Source organism: Psammomys obesus, unplaced genomic scaffold (genome assembly GCF_907164565.1).
Source record: "Psammomys obesus unplaced genomic scaffold, mPsaObe1.curated_primary_1811, whole genome shotgun sequence".
NCBI lineage: Eukaryota > Metazoa > Chordata > Mammalia > Rodentia > Muridae > Psammomys > Psammomys obesus.
In genome coordinates this window covers 12,606,514-12,627,691 of record NW_026586173.1, presented here as the reverse complement: position 1 = coordinate 12,627,691, position 21,178 = coordinate 12,606,514, and the positions used below count along the sequence as shown (strand labels likewise).

General features: G+C 40.5%; 1 protein-coding gene across 3 annotated transcripts in view; it reads left to right on the top strand.

Annotated features, from left to right (window-relative positions):
* Positions 1-21,178, top strand: part of Bbs9 (Bardet-Biedl syndrome 9) — a 390,403-nt gene that overhangs the window by 153,213 nt on the left and 216,012 nt on the right. For all 3 annotated transcript variants that reach the window (XM_055601404.1, XM_055601405.1, XM_055601403.1), the window contains exons 10-12: positions 9,073-9,251; positions 16,837-16,913; positions 20,123-20,176. In XM_055601404.1, the coding sequence (XP_055457379.1) occupies positions 9,073-9,251; positions 16,837-16,913; positions 20,123-20,176 (310 nt within the window). The remainder of the gene's footprint in view (positions 1-9,072; positions 9,252-16,836; positions 16,914-20,122; positions 20,177-21,178) is intronic.

The window sequence follows — 21,178 nt, the reverse complement described above, 5'->3', positions numbered from 1 at the left end:
CTGTGAGTTATATGAACTAGAAATTATGTTTTCTGCTGCTTTTTAGGGGGAGGATGACTTTAGTTCTTTCTATTGATTTTTTTTTTTTTTTTGGTGTGTGTGAACATATTCATGTGTATATGGGTGCATGTGTATGTGCAGGTATTCGTGTATATTTGTATGTGTGTTTAGGCCAGAGGTGAACAGTTGATGTATGATATATCCTTTTTTGGGGGAGGGGGAGGGGAGGCAGATTCTCTCTTTGTCTTATTGCTCACTAAGAATCTGCTTGTAAAGACAATCTGTTTGTAATTGCGGGTCTGTCTTTTGTGCTGTTTGCTCTCTGAAGCCTTGGTCATCTTTTTCACGCAAGGTCACAGGACAGACTGTCTACTGAACCGTAGTATCTGCCAGAGGGACAGAGTTGCCATTTAAAATAAAGACGTAGTTTCCCTTCTACCTGGGCCAATTTTTGACGGGGGGGGGGGGGGGGGGGGAAGAATCACATCTTTTCTTTTTGTATGTAAAAGCAAAGAGTGTTTATTCTGCAGAGAATTCCAGCACGGTGGGGTCGCCGCCTTCACAAAACGGCAGTGACCCTGAGGGGAGCTCGAAGGCCCCCTTTAAAACCAGAAAGGGGATTGCTACGGTGGCTGTGTGACAGGCGATGGTTACAACGCCAAAGTCCTACCTGTCCTCAGCCCTCCCCAGGTACAGACGTCAGCATTAGATTATACAAGGACAGCCTTTACACAGCGCACAGTCACTCCAACGCCACGTCTGCAGTCCGCAAGCCTGGTGCGCACTAAAGCTCAACTTTCTCCCTTTGTTGCAGTCCAGGATCCTAGCTCCTGCGGCAGTGCTTCCTGCTTTTTTTTTTTTTTTTTAAAGATTTTATATTAATTGCAGTTTATTCACTTTGTATCCCAGCTGTAGCTCCTCCCTCGTCCCCTCCCAGTCCTACCCCCTTTTCCACCCATGCCCCTCCCCCAGGCCAATGATAGGGGATGTTCTCCTCCCCTTCCATCTGACCCTAGCCTATCTGGTCTCTCATCAGGACTGGCTGCATTGTCTTCCTCTGTGGCCAAGGTTGCTCCCCCATCAGGGGGAGGTGATCAAAGAGCCAGCCACTGAGTTCATGTCAGAGACAGTCCCTGTTCCCTTACTAGGGCACTCACTTGGAGACCGAGCTGCCATGGGCTACATCTGTGCAGGGGTTCTAGGTTATCTTTATGCATGGTCCTTGGTTGGAGTATCAGTCTCAGAAAAGACCCCTGGGCCCAGATTTTCACATCTTCTTTTTTGTTGTATCTTCTATTGTATAGTGGATGTTTGATATGAGTGGTAATAGATTCAAAGCTGTTCAGATGCCCAGGTCATCCTCTGGGTAGAGAAAGCTGCTCCCAGAACAGGCTGTCTAGAGGACTTCCACAATTTTCTGAGGCGGTACATTAAAATTTAGGTAAATTAAAAATTAGGGATTAAAGATTTCTTTGGAGGGAGGGAGCTTCAATTGGGATATATAATGAATAAAATGTGAAGAAAAAAATTAAGAATTAAAAAAGATTTCTTTGATATGTCTCACTTTATTCAATAATAAAACCCAGCTGTCGGCAAACAGATAGCTTCAAATGCTTCTATTTTGCATAAAGCGAAGCTGGAGAGTCGCCAGAATCAGGGTGTATTCCTCTTGTTTGTAAAGATAATCGATCCTTTGTTGTATTGGCAAGCAGAGGAAACTGTTCCTTTTCTCTTTGTCCTTCCAGGGTGTCCTTTTGTAGGGACCTTTGTCAGACTAAGAAAAACAGAGAAAGGTTTAGAATGCCACAAGTGTTTACTCTCTAAGTAGCTGATACAAATTCACTTTCTGACAATGGAAAAGAAAACTTTTTTTTTTTTTGCCTGAAAAAATAAAATTTTTCTTCAAAATATTTTGTAACAACAAAATAGAAATAAATCATAACCCCACTAGGTAGCTATAGTTGTCATCCTGCAGCAGTTAGACTTTCAAAAGTGATCTGTGTTTTATGTACAATCTATACCCAGCATTTTACTTTCCGTAACTTTTTCACTACTTTTCTATGGGTGATGTTTGCAATGCCAGGGATAGAACTTGGGGGGGGGGGCCCACATATGTTGGGAACCAGCTCACCATGATTGACACCCCAACTCGAAGACATAACTTGGTGGCTCTTCAACATTCTCCTAAATTTGCCATGTTTGAATACCCTTCTCACTCTTTTCATCTGAGTTCCTTCTAAATTCTCTCAATAGCTCTAGAAGGTTAATGTGTACAAAGAGGAGGCATTGCTCAGGCTTAGATACATATTTCTAAAATGTTCTCTGAAAGGCTTTAAAAAGTATCCCAAAGCAGTGAAAACTCAAAGTTCTATTCTGCAAGAGAGATGCTGTGTCGTGTAACCTCTCTGGGAACAGGAGCCGAACAAAAACACACGCGAGTGTGCAGAGGTGACCTGATTTAGAGAACAATCCAAGAGAGACATCTTGTCGATTTTGAATTTGTCCCATTTACTTAATGTCTGCGTCATTATTTACTGTGTGTGTGTGTGTGTGTGTGTGTGTGTGTGTGTGCGCACACTTGCATACATGTAGCGGCGTTTGCTTGGAGCTCTGAGGACAGCCTTCAGGAGTCTTCTCTCTCTCTCTTCACCTTGCTGAAGTAGGGTCTCTCTTGTTCCTCCAGCCTTGCCGGGTGCTCTGCTGCAGCTCCCCTGGCCTGGTGAGCCCCCCGTCCTTTAGCTGCTTCCTTCCATCTCCGTGGGATTAGAGATCACAGCATTATGTTCCGCTGTCATCCTGTTTCCAGGGCTGGAACGGAGAGCAGTCATGCTCAGCGAGTGCTTCTCCCTCTGAGCCAGCTCCAGACCCTGACTGCACCACCTTTGTGTCTGTGCTGTGTATACATGCCCTTTAACTATTTCCTCTTGGGCCATGACCTTAACTGGTTTGTAGGAGTTCTTCTTATGTGTTACGTTCAACACATGAAATTGTTTCAATAGTTCAAAAATAACGGAATAATTGGACCACATATGTTTCATCCTAATAAGTAGGATTCTGGGGTGGCTGCCACTCTTTTCCAAGTTTGACTCTTTCTCTTTGTGCCTCTGGTGTTTGTTTGTTTGTTTGTTTGTTTGTTTTTGCGACCCAGTCTCACTATATAGCTTGGTTGTTCTTGCTTTTGCTGTCTGGACAAATTTGGCTGCATACTCACAGCAGCCTCATGCCACAGCATCTAGAGTATTGGCAGTGCTGAGGTTACAAGCAAGCCCCACCAAACCTGGCTGTTAGGCACGTAACAACTGTAAATTTTTATGTTACTTCATCTAGAGACTTTTTTTTTTTGATTTCTAGTCTACTGTTTTCTCCCAGCAAATGTTCTTCCCAACTCAAAGGAAGATAAATATTTTTATAGTTTCATATTTTAAAGTTTAACGTTTAACAACCCATCTGGAGTTTGGCTTTAGTGTGCTGTGGAGGCAGGGAATATCTGTGCAATGACGGGCTTATTTTCAGATTCCCAAGCTCACTTCTTGTTTAGTCTCGTGTTCTGTGGCTAAAGGAGCAGAGTAATTATATATTCTGGGGATATAGCATCTCCAACCTTGACCTTTCATAAAGTCCACGAAAGTATCTGGGTTAGCTGATTCGCGTCAGCAAATAATTCTGCCAATGTTAACTCTACTTTAAGTTGGGAGTAATTGGACACACAGTGTTACATTTGACTTTTGTCTCCTTCAGCAGGAAATTCTACCGGAGGTCCAGTCTCTGTAATCTGTGTGGCCTGTGTTCTTATGCAAAATACCCATTAGGAAGAAATATTAAAAATTACATTTTTGATATTTTTTCTTTATAGTTTATTGGAATTAATGTTTAAAACTGTATGTGTCAATATAAGTACATATTTAATATTTTTCATTGTATACAAATGCCAAATGACTATATTACTAATTTAGTAGTTCTGTAGGCCTGGGTCAAAGTCTTTGCCTATCACAGGTGCTTTATACAGAAAGTCTATTAGTATACACTAGAGTTTTAAAGCTTGTATTAGCATCTTTTAAAATAAAAAAATGATAAATGAATTTATTTACAGCTTAAATTTTGCTTATTTGATCTAAATTGTATCTAGTGTTTTTTTTAAAAAAATAATTTATTTATTTTTATGTGCATTGGCATTTTACCTGCATGTATGTCTTTGTGAGAGTGTCCCGTCCCCTAGAACTGGAGTTACAAACAGTTGTGAGCTATCATAATGGGTACTGGAAATTGGACTCATGACCTCTAAGGAAGAGAAGCCAGTGCTCTTAACTACTGAGCCACCTCTCCAGTCCCATATCTAGTGTTTTTGATATACTTAAATACAAGGTAAATCACTCAAGCAATCACTGGACTTTCCTGTTGATATTGAGGTTAGGTATTTCTGTGAGACAAGACCTAGCTCTTTTCTCTCCTCTCTTCTGTTTGGATGCCAACCATAGGTAAAGAATGGATTTTGAGAAGCTGAAGAAATACACACACCCCTCATTATCCAACTCAGAAGCTCAATAGTTTTCAAAATAATTCTTTTACATCTAAATTGGCAATTGCTTGAATCTAAACAATGGAACAAATTGGTTTATTTTCTTACAAATCAATACATTAGTTTGAAGTTTGCTGAATTTCAGAACATTTAGTTGTCAGTATTGGAATGTGGTAGAAATCTTAAGCTAATTTCAGGAGTAATATGTTTGAATAAGGAGGAAGGCTTGTACAGGGTCATGCCAGCTCTCCTGCTTTATAGGCTTCTGGGAAGTTAAGAGTGAGCAGGGAATGTCTGTTTGAATTCAGAGAAGAATGTTTTCTGCCTTGTCTTGGTAAGCCAGCATAAGACAGGCCTTTCAACATCGGAGTTTTTGAGGACTTAGGTTCCTAGACCTTAAGGGGCTGGGAGTAAAGGAAAACAGGATTTGGAGAAGGATGAGTCTTTTCCCTCTGGAAATCAGTTATTTTGAGGCTGTAAGTTAGGATTTTGTCAACCACTAGGTGGCTTCAGTTCCTTGCAGTGAAAGGCACAACCCCAGAGGCACTTCATTTTGTGAGGTAGATGAAAAAAACCAACTTATGCAATTGGCTCTTGAGAATTATCATTTCTCGTCTTTTTGTTGTAAAGATGAGGAACTTTGGAGGACCTATCCAGGTTGACCTAGCTCTCTAGCAGCGGTCAGTATGAGAACTCTAGTGTTCCTATTCTCACTTAGCTTTGCTGTCCAGTAACAGCAATGTAGCTTTTGCGTCCATGAAGATGTCACAGGTCTTCGCTCCTATTGCACCTGGGCCCCAGAGAAGGTTCAGCGTGATTAAGATTGTTGTAGACTATGTTTGTTGTTTTGCTTTTTTGAGACAGTCTTACTATGTGGGCCAGGTTGTATGGAGCTAAAAATTCTCTTGTCTCAATTTTTTGATTGCTAGAATTATAGGTGTGTGCCCTCACATCTAGTTGGAATTTTGCATTTATAGAAGGTAGTGAAGTGGTTTCTGGGAGATCCCTGAATAGGAAAGACTGAGCAGTGCTATAATTTATTCTCAGTTGAGTTTAGCTTTTATGTTAACAATATGACTATTGGCAATGATAGAGAGTTGGGGAGCTTTAAAGTTATGTCTTGAGTTTAGAGCTCTCATTCTCTCTCCCCTTTGATTAATTGCTCCCTCTAACAGCTTTAATTAAGAAAAGGGATAACTAATAGATACCTTTACAATATAGCCGTATACCTGAGGCTTAGGGATAATTGTGGAACAGGGTGCAGAAATAGTGTAGGAGTCAGAGGACCAGGACGCCTGCTGCTAGAGAGTGCCCTGTAGACACAACCGGGAAGTTGTACTCATGAAACTGCAGAACACAGTCGCCTAAACAAGACCTGTATGATGGCAACACCAGCTGATACATAGTGTGGATGGAGGAAGTGCCACAAGGCCACAGCCCTTGCTGTAGAGCTACTGGAACCAAGGTTGCTGAGAGAGGGAGAATCAGTCTTTTAAAGGGACACGCTCTCTGATAAGCTGTCTAATCCCAGAAGGTCAGTCCCAAATACATGTACAGATGAGTAACACTAAAAAGACTCAATTGTGTGTGTGTGTGTGTGTGTGAGAGAGAGAGAGATAGGGTGTGTGTGTGTATGTAAAACAATAAAAATTGAAGAGGTCATCAATTTTAGAGGAAGTGGGGGGGTCATGGGAAGAGTTGCAGTGGGAGATGGAGGGGAAGGAATGATGTAAATATAGGATTCATGTATGAAATTCTAGAGAAAAACAAAAAGCAGTGGCAAATAGTGTCAAAACAGCATGGTGAACTGGAGAGATGGCTCAGTGAGTAAGAGCACTGGTTGTTCTTCCAGAAGACCTGGTTTGATTTCCTGCGCCCACATGGTGGCTCAAAACCATGTAACTCCAGTTCCAGGGCGCTTGGCTCGTTCTTTTGGTCTCCAAGGTCATTCAGAAGGTGCAAGGACATACATCCAGGCAAAACACTTATGCAGTAATCGTAATCCTAATCATAATAGCTTGGTAGTAGCAAAAAAACAGACGTGTAGATCAACAGAATAGAATAGAGATCCTGATATACACAGCTATAGCCACTTAAATTTTGACAGAGATGCTAAAAATAGGCATTGGAGAACAGAGTGGCTCTTCAGATGTTTTCCTGTGAAAATTGGATATCCAGGTGTAGAATGAAAACAGATCCCTATCTCTCACCCTATGTAAAACTCAACTCCTTGTGGACCAGGGATTGATGGAAGACCATAAACTCTCAAACTACTGCAGATAAAAATAGGAAAAACACTCGAAGATAGAGGAATGGGCAAGGTATTTCTTGCTAGGACTTCAGTCAGTCAGGAGTAAGGCCAACAACTGACAGGTGGGATCTTAGAAATTAAAACAGTTTCTGTATGCCAAAGAACATACTTGGATGAAGTGATAACTTACACGATGGGAGAAAATCCTTACTAGCTGCATGTCTGATGGAAGATAAATGTCTATACTATACGAAGAGCTTAAACTAAACAAAAAGAAAGCGAATAATCATATCAGTAAAGAGGGTAATCAAATGAGCAGATGGTTCTCAAAAGATGAAATACAAATGGTCAATAAACATTTTAACTTAGCTAGCTGTCACAGACATGCAAATTAAAATTACTTGAAATTCCATTTTGCCCTAGTCAGAATGCTAGCTATTAAGGAAGCAATAACAAATGCTGGCAAGAGTGTAAACAGGGAGTCCTGTGTGCTGTGTGCTGCCGGCAGGGAGGTAAACTAGTCTACCGTTATGGTCTTGGTGTAGAGGCTTCTCAGCAAACAAAGGATAGCTTACCACATGACTTGCGGTACTTACCTAAAGGATTCCAAGTCAGTACAGTACAGAGACACTTGGTAGCAGTATTTGTTGCAGCACAGCTAATTGATCCAGCATAAATGTTCAACCACAGAGGAATGTAAGGGAAAATATAGGATACATGGTACACATGTAAAATAGAACTCTTGCTAGCCTGGAAGAACGAAGTCATATCACTTGCAGGAAAACTGATGCAAGAGGAAGAAAAATCATACTAAATAAAATTATTTGTGCATTTCAATACAGCATTATTTATATACAATAAAAAGACAAAAGTATGTTTTCTTATTATTTCTATATTTTATAGATAGATAAAATCAGGTATGCACTTATGGCATGAAAATGGGATAGCATGTAGGGTGTCAAGTGGGGGCTCATAGGTGAGGAGTCAGAAAGGAAGATGGTCGAGGATATCAGGGAAATATGCTGCACAAACAGCACATACGTGTATACACATTTAAAGCAAAAGCAACAAAAATACAAAGTATTGTTGCTGGATCAAAGGCCACTGTAGAAAATAAACAAAAACTGAAAGAACTCATGTATTACACCAGATCATTTAGAACAATGTTGCTTGTTTTCTCTGAATACCAAGGAACAAGAGAATACAGCATTTCTTTCAGCTGCTTTAATTTCTAAATGTTGCATATTAAAATCAGAATGTGTATATTATAGGTAACCTCTAGAGAGAAACAGAGCTAATGGCTCCTCAAAGAAGGATGAACAGTATCCTTATCTCTACTGTGCTGCTCTGACAGCACAATACTGCCCTGGACTGGGTGGTTTAGAAAGAAAGGAACATTATTTAACTTAGGCTTGTGAAGGCTCAGGCGTCTGTATGTACCTTTGTGCTTCAGCATCTGTTTCAGGATGATGTTTCAGGATGTGGGGAGAGAAAAAGGGAGGGAAGAAAGGAGATCGAAGCAGAAGCTTCTTTTCATAATCAATCTCAATTAGTCTGCGAGGGTGAAGCACTCCTGTCCTGATGACCTCTCTAAGGTCCCACATTCAAACTGTAGAAGACAGTAAGGAAAAAAAAGTGAATCACTACAGTGATGGAGAGAGAGCTAGTGTACAGGACAGTGGCCTTTTCTGTCTAGGAATGGGGAGAGGAGAAGAGAGCAGATTGGAGAGCTTCTTGGGTAGGAGTGTGTGTTCAGAAGCCTTGAGGGGTCACATGTGGAAAGAATCCAGAGAGGGAGGAGGGAAGAAGAGGAGAGAACACGTCTATCTTCAAGACTTCTTATCCGTTTTCAGACATGTTGGCTGTAACTGTTCCGGCCTGAGGTTACTCCATGGGTGTCCAGGCGTTGGGGTCATGCCTCATTTCTTATCTCCAGATAGAAGTCCAGGCCCATCTCTGGCCCCATTCTTGCAAGTGGAATTCACATGCTGCATATGACATCAGCAAGTGGTACCTGCACTGCAGATTAAGATCAGTATTTGAGAGTAGATTTTGCTATGTAATTGGCTTCCAGTGCTGGCCGGCGTAATGTGTTTTAATGTTCATTTCCCTCCTGTAATACATCTGTAGTACTGTGTTGTACATCTGTAAATATACCTGATGTTTGAAACATTATAACTGAGTCTTTGAAATAAGCCTATTTTCATGCTTATTTTTTTATGGTATGTTATACTGCATTGAGTAAAAATGTCATTTGTCAAAACTGAAAATTTCACCACATCTCATATTCTCTTGCATCCTACAGTGACTTAAAGGGCGTGATAGTGACTCTCAGTGACGATGGTCACCTGCAGTGTTCATACCTGGGGACAGACCCTTCTCTGTTCCAAGCCCCAAAAGTTGAATCAAGAGAGCTCAACTATGATGACCTTGATGTAGAACTGAAAGAACTTCAGAAAATCATCAAAGATGTGAAAGCACAAGGTAGCCCATTTGCACTTGTTATTGTGTAATTTCAATGTTCATTATAGAACTTAACTTAGGTTGTATGTGGATGTTTTGTAAATATTAGTTAATTCATTCCTGGGCTTAGTTGAAGACTTTGAATGAAGCATTCTCTTTAGCATATGAGGTCCTTGTATTGGCTTTGTGTAGGTGGCAGCTGAAAACTGGTCTTATTGAAGATAATATTTTGGTTAATGTGTTCCAGGGACAGCTCTAGCTAGACTTTGTAAGTACTTCGCCCACTCAGCAAAGCAGACACATTTCTTAGTGGTTTCAGGCTGTGAGGAGAACGCTGAATCGTACAGAGGCCAATTATTAACTTACAATATACTTGGTTTCACTTGCTTCTTTGAAAAGAAATCCAAGTGGTACATGAATTGCCACTTTGTTACAAAAAATGTAGTAAATTGCAGCTTAGATGATATAATTTCTGCTTGGAGTTAATTAGCCATCCAAATGGAGTATGGCCTGCAACACTCTGATTTCTAATGACCCAGACACTGGTGATGCCTTCAGTTCCCGAGTTTTGCTTTAACTCAATGTTATTTTATGTTGGGACTCACAAGGGTGTAATTTTATTGTAAATTAAAAGTAGAAACAAAACACCAACCTTACAGCTCGTATTGGACATGTGAAAATCATTACTTAAGTTCCCTTCTCAGGGTCAGGTAAAAGTATTTTCTTAATGAGAAAAAATATGGACCATTTTCACATAAAAGAAATGTTCAAACAAGTAGGAATAATAAAAGAAACGGAGCATCAAAAGCCAACCAAAATAACAGAGCCAATCTTAATCCTGATCTGTTTGCCTCTTTAGGTTTATGTATTTTTGATCTATATTACCTGAATTTTATTTCTCTGGTTTTAAGGAATTGAGATGATATATTAAAATAGGAATATTAAAAGTGAAGATGTTAGGCTTGGAAGCGGAGATCTGTAAAGCCTGTTGTCGGCACCCCTCCTCGGATAGAAGGTGAAGACCGATCCATCAGGCTGCAGATACAGATTTAACTTTTCCACTTTGATACCAGGTTTTGGAGGATGAATGGGATTATAGTCTTTGTCATTTTAGGTTATAAATTGGGAGAATGTTTTATATATATGAAACATAAAGTTTCTCAAGCTTATTAAATAATGTGGGTTTTACTTTGAAGTTTTTGTTTTGTGATTTTTGCCCTTCCACAAGCAAAGGCTAATGGTAGTTTAATTAACATAAATTATGTAACTTGCTCAAAAATTTATTTTAATATTTATTTTAATATTTTGAGAATTTCATACATGAATACTGTATTAGTTTCACTCTTCATTTTCACCCTCCAGCTACTCCCATGTTCTCCCACTCCTCAAATCCGTGACCATTTTTCCTTTAATAATTATTATGATCACACACACATACACACACACACACACACACACACACACACACACACACACACGCACACACAAACACGCAGAAATACAACCTGCTAAGTCCATTTAGTGTTGCTTGTCCCTGGAAAAGACTGATTCTTTCTCAGTAGTCATTGCTTGGCTGAGCTCTTTATGTAAGGGTAGGCCTTGTGTGATTTTCCTATCCATGCTGGCGTGCTGCCTGTTGGTGTCATTGTATAGTCTTGCTCATGCAGCCATAGTGTTGCAATTTCATGGCTGCAGCTTCCCTGCGACATTCCGGTCCTCTGGTTCTCACAGCTGAAAGCTTTTCCTCCATGTGTTCTCCAAGCCTCAGGCTTAGGGGTTGTGTTGTAGATACAGCAGTTGGGACCGGGCTCTGCACAGTACTTGTTCTTTGTACTTTTTTCAGCTGTGGATTTCTGCCGTGCTCTCCTTTGATGCGTGAAAGGTATACGTACTTGTGGATGTAGGGCTAAGGTTTTGGATGCAGTGAGCTTATGTTAGCTTAGCAAGGTGGCAGCAGCAGGCTCTCCCTTAGGTTCCAGGATCTCAGCAGCTGTGGGCGGTTGCCTTGGTTTGCACCACCAGGCCCAATTTGCCTCCTGTTGAGCAGACCTTAAGTCCGGTTATTTGGGTCTTGGCTATAAGTGCCTCTCTTGCTCCCTTGGGGCGTCTTGCTGTGCTGGTCATGGCCGCGATTTGTAAGCCACGAAGCTGGGTAGGAGTACTGATGCAAAGTTCCTTTGGCAACGTGCAAAGCACCTTAAGATACAGGAGCCGGTCCTCAGGGAGGAGGCCTTGAGCTCAGTTCCAGCTCTGTTCTTCCAGGTCTTTTGTCCGAAGTGTGTGGTGTCTTCAAAAATAGTGTCTTACTTTCAGATTCCGGGAGGCAACCCAGTTTTTTTTTCCACTTGAGTCTCTCAAACTCCCCTGACCAAAAACTCAAAGTGAGGTTTCCCATGCCTGGTGTGGGTGTCTGTCAGTTAGTCTGTGACTCTTGTGGCCAACATCAACACAATTTGTATAACTTCAGTCAAACTATACACACACACACACACACACACACACACACACACACACATTTAATATATATTTATTTTCAGCAAATATAAAACAATAGTTTTTCAAACATCCTTAGTATTATGTATCTCTTGCTCCCTGATTGCTCACCTTTCTGACGTCCTGGTTTAATTATCACTCCCATTTCCCCTTGAAACCATCTGTACCCTTCTTTACCACCTCCCTGGAGCTCCCAGCCTCTGCCATGATGCCCTTTTATTTTTCTCTAGGTTACTCTAGATTATATTACTTAAGCTAGAGACAGACCCACAGACAGTGAAAGTTGATTATTTACATAATCTCAAAGTTTGGTTCATGTTTGAATTTCTCTGTACTTTTAGACTAGTGATGTTTGGTTTCACTCCAAAAAAAGAAACAAAGAAACTTTTAAGGAATAGAAGATTTTACTCTAATTTATTTTTAGATATAAAGAATATTTAGTATTCTGTTCCTTTATGAAACTTTCATATTCCTAGTCACCTAAGTACTTTTAATTATAGAAAATGATATTTTTCACTATAGATTATGAAAAGTCAGAACCCTGGCTTCTAATGACTTTGTAATTCATCTTAGTGATACTTTAGAACAGTGGCTTTTGTTTTGAAAATATTTTTTTCACACAATACATTTTTTTAATAATTTTTATTTTTTATATTTATTACAGGTTATTTACTTTGTATCCCAGCTGTAGCCCCCTCCCAAACCCACCCTCCCTTTCTTATCTCCTTGGCCCTCTCTAAGTCCACTGATCAGGGAGGTCCTCCTCCCCTTCCATCTGACCCTAGTTTATCAGGTCTCATCGGGACTGGCTGCAATGTCCTCCTCTGTGGCCTAACAAGGCTGCCTCTCTCGGGGGTGGGGTTGGTCAAAGAGCCAGTCACTGAATTCATGTCAGAGACAGTCCCTGTTTCCATTACTAGGGAGCCCACTTGGATACTGAGCTGCCATGGGCTACATCTGAGCAGAGGTTCTAGGTTATCTCCATGCATGGTCCTTGGTTGGAGAATCAGTCTCCGAAAAGACCCCTGTGCCCAGATATATTTGGTCCTTGTGGAGCTCCCGTCCTCTCTAGATCTTACTAACTCCCCCTTCTTTCATATGATTCCCTGTACTCTGCCCAAGGTTTGGTTATGAGTCTCAGCATCTGCTTCACACAATACATTCTTTTTTTTTTTTTTAATTACACTTTGTTCATTTTGTATCCCCCATAAGCCCCTCCCTCCTCCCTTCCCGATCCTACCCTCCTCTCCCTTCTTTACGCATCCCCCTCCCCAAGTCCACTGATAGGGGAGGTCCTCCTCTCCTTCCTTCTGATCTTAGTCTATCAGATCTCATCAGGAGTGGCTGCATTATCATCTTCTGTGGCCTGGTAAGGCTGCTCCCCGCTCAGGGGGAGGTGATCAAAGAGCAGGAGCAGGCCAATCAGATTATGTCAGAGGCAGTCCCTCTTCCCATTACTATGTAACCCACTTGGACACTAAACACATAATACATTTTGATCACAGTTTCTACTTCCTCATCTTTTCCCAGATCCTTCCCACATTCCTATCCATCCAACGCCATGCCTTCCTTCTCTCTCTCTCTTTAGAAAACAAACAGGTAAATACAAAAACCAAACAAAACATATGAAAAACAAATATAAAAACAAAGAGAAAGCCCAGGAACCACACACACAGAAACAAAACCCAAAAGAACACAAAGTAGGAAATCATAATGTACTAGCAAAAGACCAGTAAGATAAAAGATGCCAAAGCAAAGCCGTATGAGACAAAAATTCTGCAAAAAATACCATTAAGTTCACTTTGTACTGGCCATTTACAGTGGGGCCTTGGGCCTGCCTTCATGGTTGTTTTATATACCTAATGAGACTCCCTTGGAGAAAACTGTTTCCTTTGCAAATGGTTGTCAGTTGAAGATAGCTTCTTGCTTTGGGTTGGGAGCTGTGTCTGAGTCCCCTCTCAGTGCTGGGACTCCATCTGGCTTGGACTTGTGAGGGCCCTATGCGTGGCTGCCACGTTCTCTGCGAACGCATGTGTGTGTGGGTCATGTTGTGTGTGGAAGACACTGTTCCCTTGTTTTCTTCCATCTTCTCTGGCTTTCACTTTCTTTCTGCCTCCTCTTGTGCATGACTCCCTGAGCGTGAGGAGTTTGAAGGAGGCATCTTTAAGCTTAAAGAAAAGTTCACTTTTCTTTGAGGGTTATACTCCATGTCTAAAGCTTTAACAAAAAACCTTTTCAAAGAACACGTTGTAGCAATTTCTGAGTAGATGGTGAAGGTTTTCAAACCCAGAGTGCTGGTATGAATCCTGCCAAGTATTTTTGTTAGGGGTAGTCAGCAATATTTTTCAGTGGGAACTTTCAAGAGACTGTGTTTCCATATGACTTAAGTACTTGGTCATACTCTTCATCTTCACTTCATGTGTTCATGAAGCCCTTTATGTGGTATTTAAGAGAGGTACAGTGTGATTTCAGCCAAGTAGAGAGTGAAGACAGACGTGGGAAAGAGAAATATGTCTGTATTCTGCTTGAAATGTGTGTGGGCTCACTTACCTGATGCTATCTCCAAGGGTTAGGAACAGCTGAACTTGACTTGTTCATTCCGGTTGTGTGTGAGTACATGTAACAGAGTGCCAGAATGTAGCAGCTTAAACAGAGCAAAGAGGTCTGTTTGTTCCACTTGTACAAGTAGTAGGCAGTTCAGGGTTGGATCCACAATCCCAGTGTTCAGGGATCTGATCCTTCTATTCCAGCATCATGTCTTGATTCAGGAATGCTCCTGGAACTTCTGCTCCACATCTGCAGCTGAGTCAGCCCCTAAGGAGCTTTCCTGGAAGCCACACCCTGAGCAGCTCCAGCTTTTATCTCAGCGGTCCTTCCAATGTGCAGAACAGGCCAGAAAGTCTAGTAGGGGTTTACTGATGGCTGTTTTTGTGGGTGAAATAGGCTTAGTGAAGAAGCAAAGAATGGTTATCAGGTTGCCAACGAAGAGCCTTTCATAGTCTTACTAGGTTTAGAATTTCCTGTCCAGATTTTTTTTTTTGTAGTGATGGGACTGGCTTGTGGGGGCTTAGGACAGCCCTTCTGCTGTGAGCCCCTGAGTCGATGGTTTTATCCATGTGCCTTTGAGTCTTCAGTCATCCATGCTCATCATGTGTGGACCTTTTCTTTAAGGGATCCAGGGTAGCGGTAGATGCTCCGGGCATTGTGGGTGGGTCGGATTTCCAGACAAGAAGGCTGTTCTTCATGATCTCCCTTTTAGGGAGAAATGGCCTTCAGGAAAGTATATGCCTCCACTGACCAACCCCAACCTTCTTGCTTCTCCGTTGGTCATGTAATTAAGAGCTGCATTCATGCCTAAAACAACAGTCAGTGGACCTCCGTGATTAAATTTGATCGTGGAGCCAGGAGAAAATTTGTTTTCTGTGATGAAGTTGAATAGTTCAACAAAAATAGGCTCAGCTACAAAGAGACATGAGAGAAGAGTGGATGTTGGCTAGGCAGTCAATTATCTGATATGAGTGTACTTGTATGCACGTATATTTATTACGTAAGCAAATATATGTGTGAATATACATAAACACCTACATATTTTATTCACATGTTTAAATATAATTTATATTTTATTTAGAATAACTTGCTTTTTTGTGATATTTCTTTATGTAACATAAGCATTATGATATGGATTATGGAAACTGTGCAGTTTTTAGTCTACTTTCTGTTATAACAAAAGACTTGAAGCTGAGTATTTGTGAAGGAAAGTTTTATTTATTTAAAATTTGTAAAAAAAAAAACTAAGGCATGAATCTAAGACTGGCTTGTGTCTAGCGGTGCTTTATAGAAATTGGTGCTGTAGAGGCAGGAGTATGTGTGAGGGGGAAAATGTGCGTTATTAAGGTGGAGACACAGAAGGAAGGGGCCAGGCTTGTCCTGTTTTCCGTAACGACCCTCTTGTGAGAACTGACAGGGAGTGGAGATGCCACATGCGTTTCTTCCAAGGACAGCACCCTCAGGGATTCAGGGACCTCCTGTTAGGTCTCACCTTTTAATGAACACACCTCTCCCTCCCACTGTAGAACCTGACACCACGCTTCAAAATACAGACTTTAGGGGATACAGTCAAACCCTAGCTAAGCCGTATGTATGTGTATGTGGCATGTATGTTTGTATATATGTATAATCACATATACATATATAAATGTATGCACTTTTGGTATATGTATGTATCCATGGCACATATATGTGTATATGTATGTATGTGACTGTGTATGTATATGCATTTGTGGTGTGTGCACTTCTAGTATATATATGTGCTATATGCATGTGTATTTGGTATATGTAAGTGGTATGTGGTATATGTACTCATATGTAGTATTTGTATATGTATGTGTGTATGGTATGTGTATGTTCATACAGTAGTAAGATGATAAAGGTGGAAAGTGAATCTCTTTGACTCTAGATTCTAGCCCTTGACTACAAACCTTGTTGAGTTTTGCGTATTTCTCAGAAATTATTCGGTCTTATGTGCATGTTTTTACACAGATATGTTCATGTTACGTTGTACTGCATCTTGCTATTTAAAATATTAAGAGGCATATCTGAGTCCCTCCACATCGGTGTACATGGATTTCTGAGATTAGTCCTGCTTTGAACCATTGGGCAATGTGGATATTTCAGTTTTATTTAATCTTCTTATGAAGATATGTAGCTATTTGTGTTCTTTCACTTTTCATCAGTTACTAATAAAGGAACCCCTTCCTGGGCATGGCTGTTCACAGGTTCTCAGGTGTGCAATCGTTAAGTCAGACCTCTACACTTGGCGTGATGGTAGTCACAGCCACCTTACCTTTCAACGGGTGGGACCATTCCAGGCTTCACTAACAGGAAGAAGTCCGTGGTTCCCAGGGTTGGTGCCCACTGTGTAGCACTTAGGTAGCAATGGAGGGAGACAGTTTTTATTCAAGGAGCTACTGAGGCAGAAGTTAGCATAAAACTTTTAATCCTATAATCCATTGTGTTTTCAACTCATAAGTGTTTACAGTTCAGATTTTAATAGATATGTAAACTATATATAGCACGTTTTCCTTAATGATTAGATCTGTATTTTTAATTGCAGGTGTTTGGCCCATGACGGAGAGAGAAGATGACTTGAAAGTCTCTGCTTTAGTGTCTTCTAACCTTGATTCTGTGTCTGTGGGTATATTTATGTATTTTGAATTGTGATCACATTGATTTACATTCTAGGCTTCTTGGTAGGAACTTGTGGGATGATAACACATTTCAGATTTTGTTACTTCCTGTGATGTATGTTTGTATGTATGTATGTACGTACGTACGTACGTACGTACAATGGTGTTTTGCCTGTGTGAATGTTTGTCTGAGGGTATCAGATCGCCAGGAACAGGAACTACAGACAGTTGTAAACTGCCACGTGGGTGCTGGGAATTGAACCCAGGTCCTCTGGAAGAGTAGCCTGTGCTCTTTAACTGCTGAGCCATCTCTCCCGCCCTAGTTTTGTTACTTTCTAAGCAGTGGCTCTAAATCTTCCTGATGCTATGACTCTTTATTATAGTTCCTCATGGTGTGGTGACCCCAACCATAAAATTATTTTCGTTGTCACTTCATAACTATAACTTTGCTCTTGTTATGAATCATAATGTAAATATCTGATATACAGAGGATATCTGATATGTGACCCCCGTGAAAGGGTTCTTTTACCCCCAAAGGACTTGAAACCCACAGGTTGGGAACCACTGATCTAGACAAAAATATCTCTGCTTCCTTAGTGTCAAGGGGTGTCTTGGCAGAATTTGTTTACAAAAGGAGTGAGAATTGGGAGGGTGGAGCAGAGAGGTTCTTAAAATTTCTCAGCCACAGTACCAACCATGTTTCCATGTTAATGAGATGAAGTTGGAGAGATGGCTCAGTGGTTAGGAACACTCGCTGCTTTTTTTCAGAAGACCCAGGTTTGGGTCTCATCACCCAAATGGTGGCTCATAACTATCATCAAGTCCATTTTTAGGGGACTTGATGCCCTCTTCTTGCCTCTGTGGGCCCTAGACACACAAACAGTATATAAAACAGGCAAATCACCCATACACATAAAATAAAAATAAATAACTCTGGGAAAAAAAAGAAAGTTCAATGAGGTAATGCTTTTGAATGACCCCTCTCAGGGTCTGATGATTTGTAGTCTTTCATGTGTTACAGTAATAATGAGGGCAAGAGGGGGCTATGTGCTTTGTTGAATTGTTACCATTGTCATCATTATCATTTGCTTTTTCCAACATCAGCCCCATCATGTCCTCTTATTACTCACCTTGTTCACTGACGTATCCTCAGGACTTGCCATATATTGGGCGCCCAATGCCTGTTGGCTCTGGGACTGATTAAAATGGAGAAAAAGGACCGCTGAGAGGGGGTGATTTTTGGTGATTTCCCTCCATAATCTTGTTTACTCTTCCTCAGAATCCTTTTTTGTATATACTCATGTCTCATTGCTTGAGGTTTGTATGGAATTCATTAAGTTTATATGTATCTCTGTCAAAATTCGATCACTTCAGTGACTGAACTTGAACATTTTCTGCATTTAGCATTGATATCATCATGTAATTTTGCCTTGGAAATGTGTTTGCTATTTAAGTATCATAGCATAATATAGCAAGTGGTTGTCAGAGCCTTCAAGGATTAACTTTGGTATAAGCAGCCAACTCAAATTATGGTAAAAAGTCATGCTAATGTTGCTATGGTATAGTACATTAGGTGCGGTTAAAAGAGGCAGGGACACACATGAAAGAAACACTGGCTCAGCTCGCTCACACAGTAGAGTAAGAACCATTTGCTCTTCAGCAGGCACCGTTTTCACCCTACCTGAAGGGTGTAGTGTGAGGAGAATTTAGCTGAGAAATGTTCACACACATTTGGCCCCCTGTGGAAGTGACTCCTTTCCCCTCTGTGGGTAACTTACGGAATTGTTTCTAGGTTCTATGAAACATAGGATATTTGTAATGAAGAATTATGTCTGCTCCATTTTGGTCTTTGTAGGACAAGGCCTTATATGATGTGTTATATTGTAATGGGAATTCCCCGATTGGTAACTTTAAGTGCCATTTCTTCTTCATTGGTGTCTCTTTCCTGTTTTATTTTCCCTGTTAAACTGTATTTCTTGCTTCATTTTCCATGTCTTATTGTATTTTTTCCTTAAGAATTTTCTTTTGACTACCATGCTTATCAGACTGGAAAGCCTTAGCCAAATAGTTTATGTGGCTGTAAAGCCATGATGTCTTTTTACAGTCTTTTCTCTAGCTATAATTTTATGTTCCCCAAATATTCCTATCCTTGAAATGTCTAGGGGCTTAGACATGACTCACAGGGAAACAGGAGATGTTTCCTTCAAGATCTGTGGCTTTAGGTAATATAGTGCTAGAGCAGAAACTTAGATTAATATTTATTTTGAATCATTATTATGAGAGTGCAGATCTCTGAGACAGAACTGGATTGTGTATCAGAATGGGCTCTTTTGTAGCAGAGACAAATTCCCTATCTCAGCTTCCTCATGGAACAACTTTATCAGGGTTCAAATGTGACTTCTATGGAGCTAAAAGTGAAAATGAACTTCTCAGCTCTTAATTCTGTTGATGCCCATGGCATCCTAATGATCTGTTTACAAGTAGGTAGTATTTCTTTGCATGAAATCCAAAGAAAATGTACAATGGATTTGATTTAGTCACTGTGTACAGTATTATACCCTCAGTTGTTCCACAGAAGTCCATATGCTTGTTGTTGGAAAATATAGTCCCTCTTGGTCTTCTTCTATTCTAGGGTCATTTTTTCTCACATTGTACAGCGTTATGAAGAAATATTTGCTTTACTCTCTTGTGCTGTTAGTCCTTTAAGCGATCAAGCCGCTGCTGAGAAAGCACCTGTGATCTTGTTTATGAGCTGCAGTAGAGACGAGCACACAGCCATGTTAGTGTCCAGTGGCAGGTCACTCAGGGTGCCATTAGTAAACGTCTTAGGAACAGATTTTTAGCCTGAATAAAACATGTTTTTCATATAATGGCACATCATGTTTCTATGGGAATTACAAGGAGAGGTTCATCCATACAATAATAAAGAACTATTTAATAACATTAATACTTCCAACATTTAAGTAAACTTGGTTCGCTAACCTTATTTTTTTTCCTTTTGAGGCTTAGGTTTTGAATACTGTTCATGATTTTCCACATGAATATTTCCAAAATGTCCTAAGGACTCTTAGCTTGTCATTAGAGTGATGGACGCTTTCGATTTGTTCTCTGCGTGATGGCGCTGAAATGTCTGTTGAACCAAACATGTTCATGTACTTCTGATCATACTGAAATCAGTAATCATACTTTCTCTTCTCAACTTCATGTCTGCAGCAAGCCACTAATGTTGAAGTTGGTGCTGACTCTGTTCCGTCCATCACAGTGAAGGTATGGTACCAGTTTTTCACTATTGTGTGCAGACAGCATTACATATTTCCTTACTCTAGTCATTGCTGTTCTTTTGTTAGTTTATTGCCATGTAAAATAAGTCCTTAAAATCTGTAGGCCTTCTTCAGTCTTGGTAGTTACTTTCACAAATAGAAAATTTTAGATTAAATTTATGGAAACAATTACATACACACAAAAAGGTGTTAGGCTTTCTTATTCCTTGTTTAAGACCATAGAATGATCTAAGCTCCTTTCTCTAGAAATAAAATTGAGACTTTTCAGTCTATTAAAGAGATTGTATTATTACCATCCAGGAACGGATCAGTCAATTGACTGTAGCGTTATATACGGATTGAGAGGGGATATTGGAGAAATGTACATGAAGAGAAGCATTCTTTTATTATGATTATGACTGTGTTTAAAAGAATTCCCAACACTTATCTGCTATGACATTAGCTTTAAGTGGATGCATTTATGGCGAGAAAATATGACATGAATAAGCTATAAAGTAGAGTAATGACAAATTGATAGTCCTGGAAAAATAGACCACGAATGATGTAGTTTTCCTTAGGAGTTTCAATATTGTCACTGTAGAATTTCAGAGCTAGAACTCCACTGTGGAATGTTCTTAAGGCCCTTAAAGTGTGGTGATCAGTCAGCGCGTTATTGAGCTGAAAATATTTATCACTGTCCAGACTTAGAAGCCAGGAGAAGTTGTGGATCTTGGCGATTCGCTTAGTCAAAACTTGGACAGACCTTCTGTTTGCTCAGATTATAGGCTGCTGTCCTTGGAGAAGCTTGACAAAGTCCTAGGCTTTACCAATTGTGTTCGCTTACACTGGCCCAGCGGGTGGCCCAAGTGTGGAGATCTTTGCTTGAAGCTGAAGGGAGCCCAATCTTTTCACAGTTTTCTAAGCTAATTTTGTTGGATTTTTGCCACTGGAAACAAGGGTGGTCTTTCTCCAGCCTCCCTATCCCCTCCCCAGTCACAGGCCCTTCTGG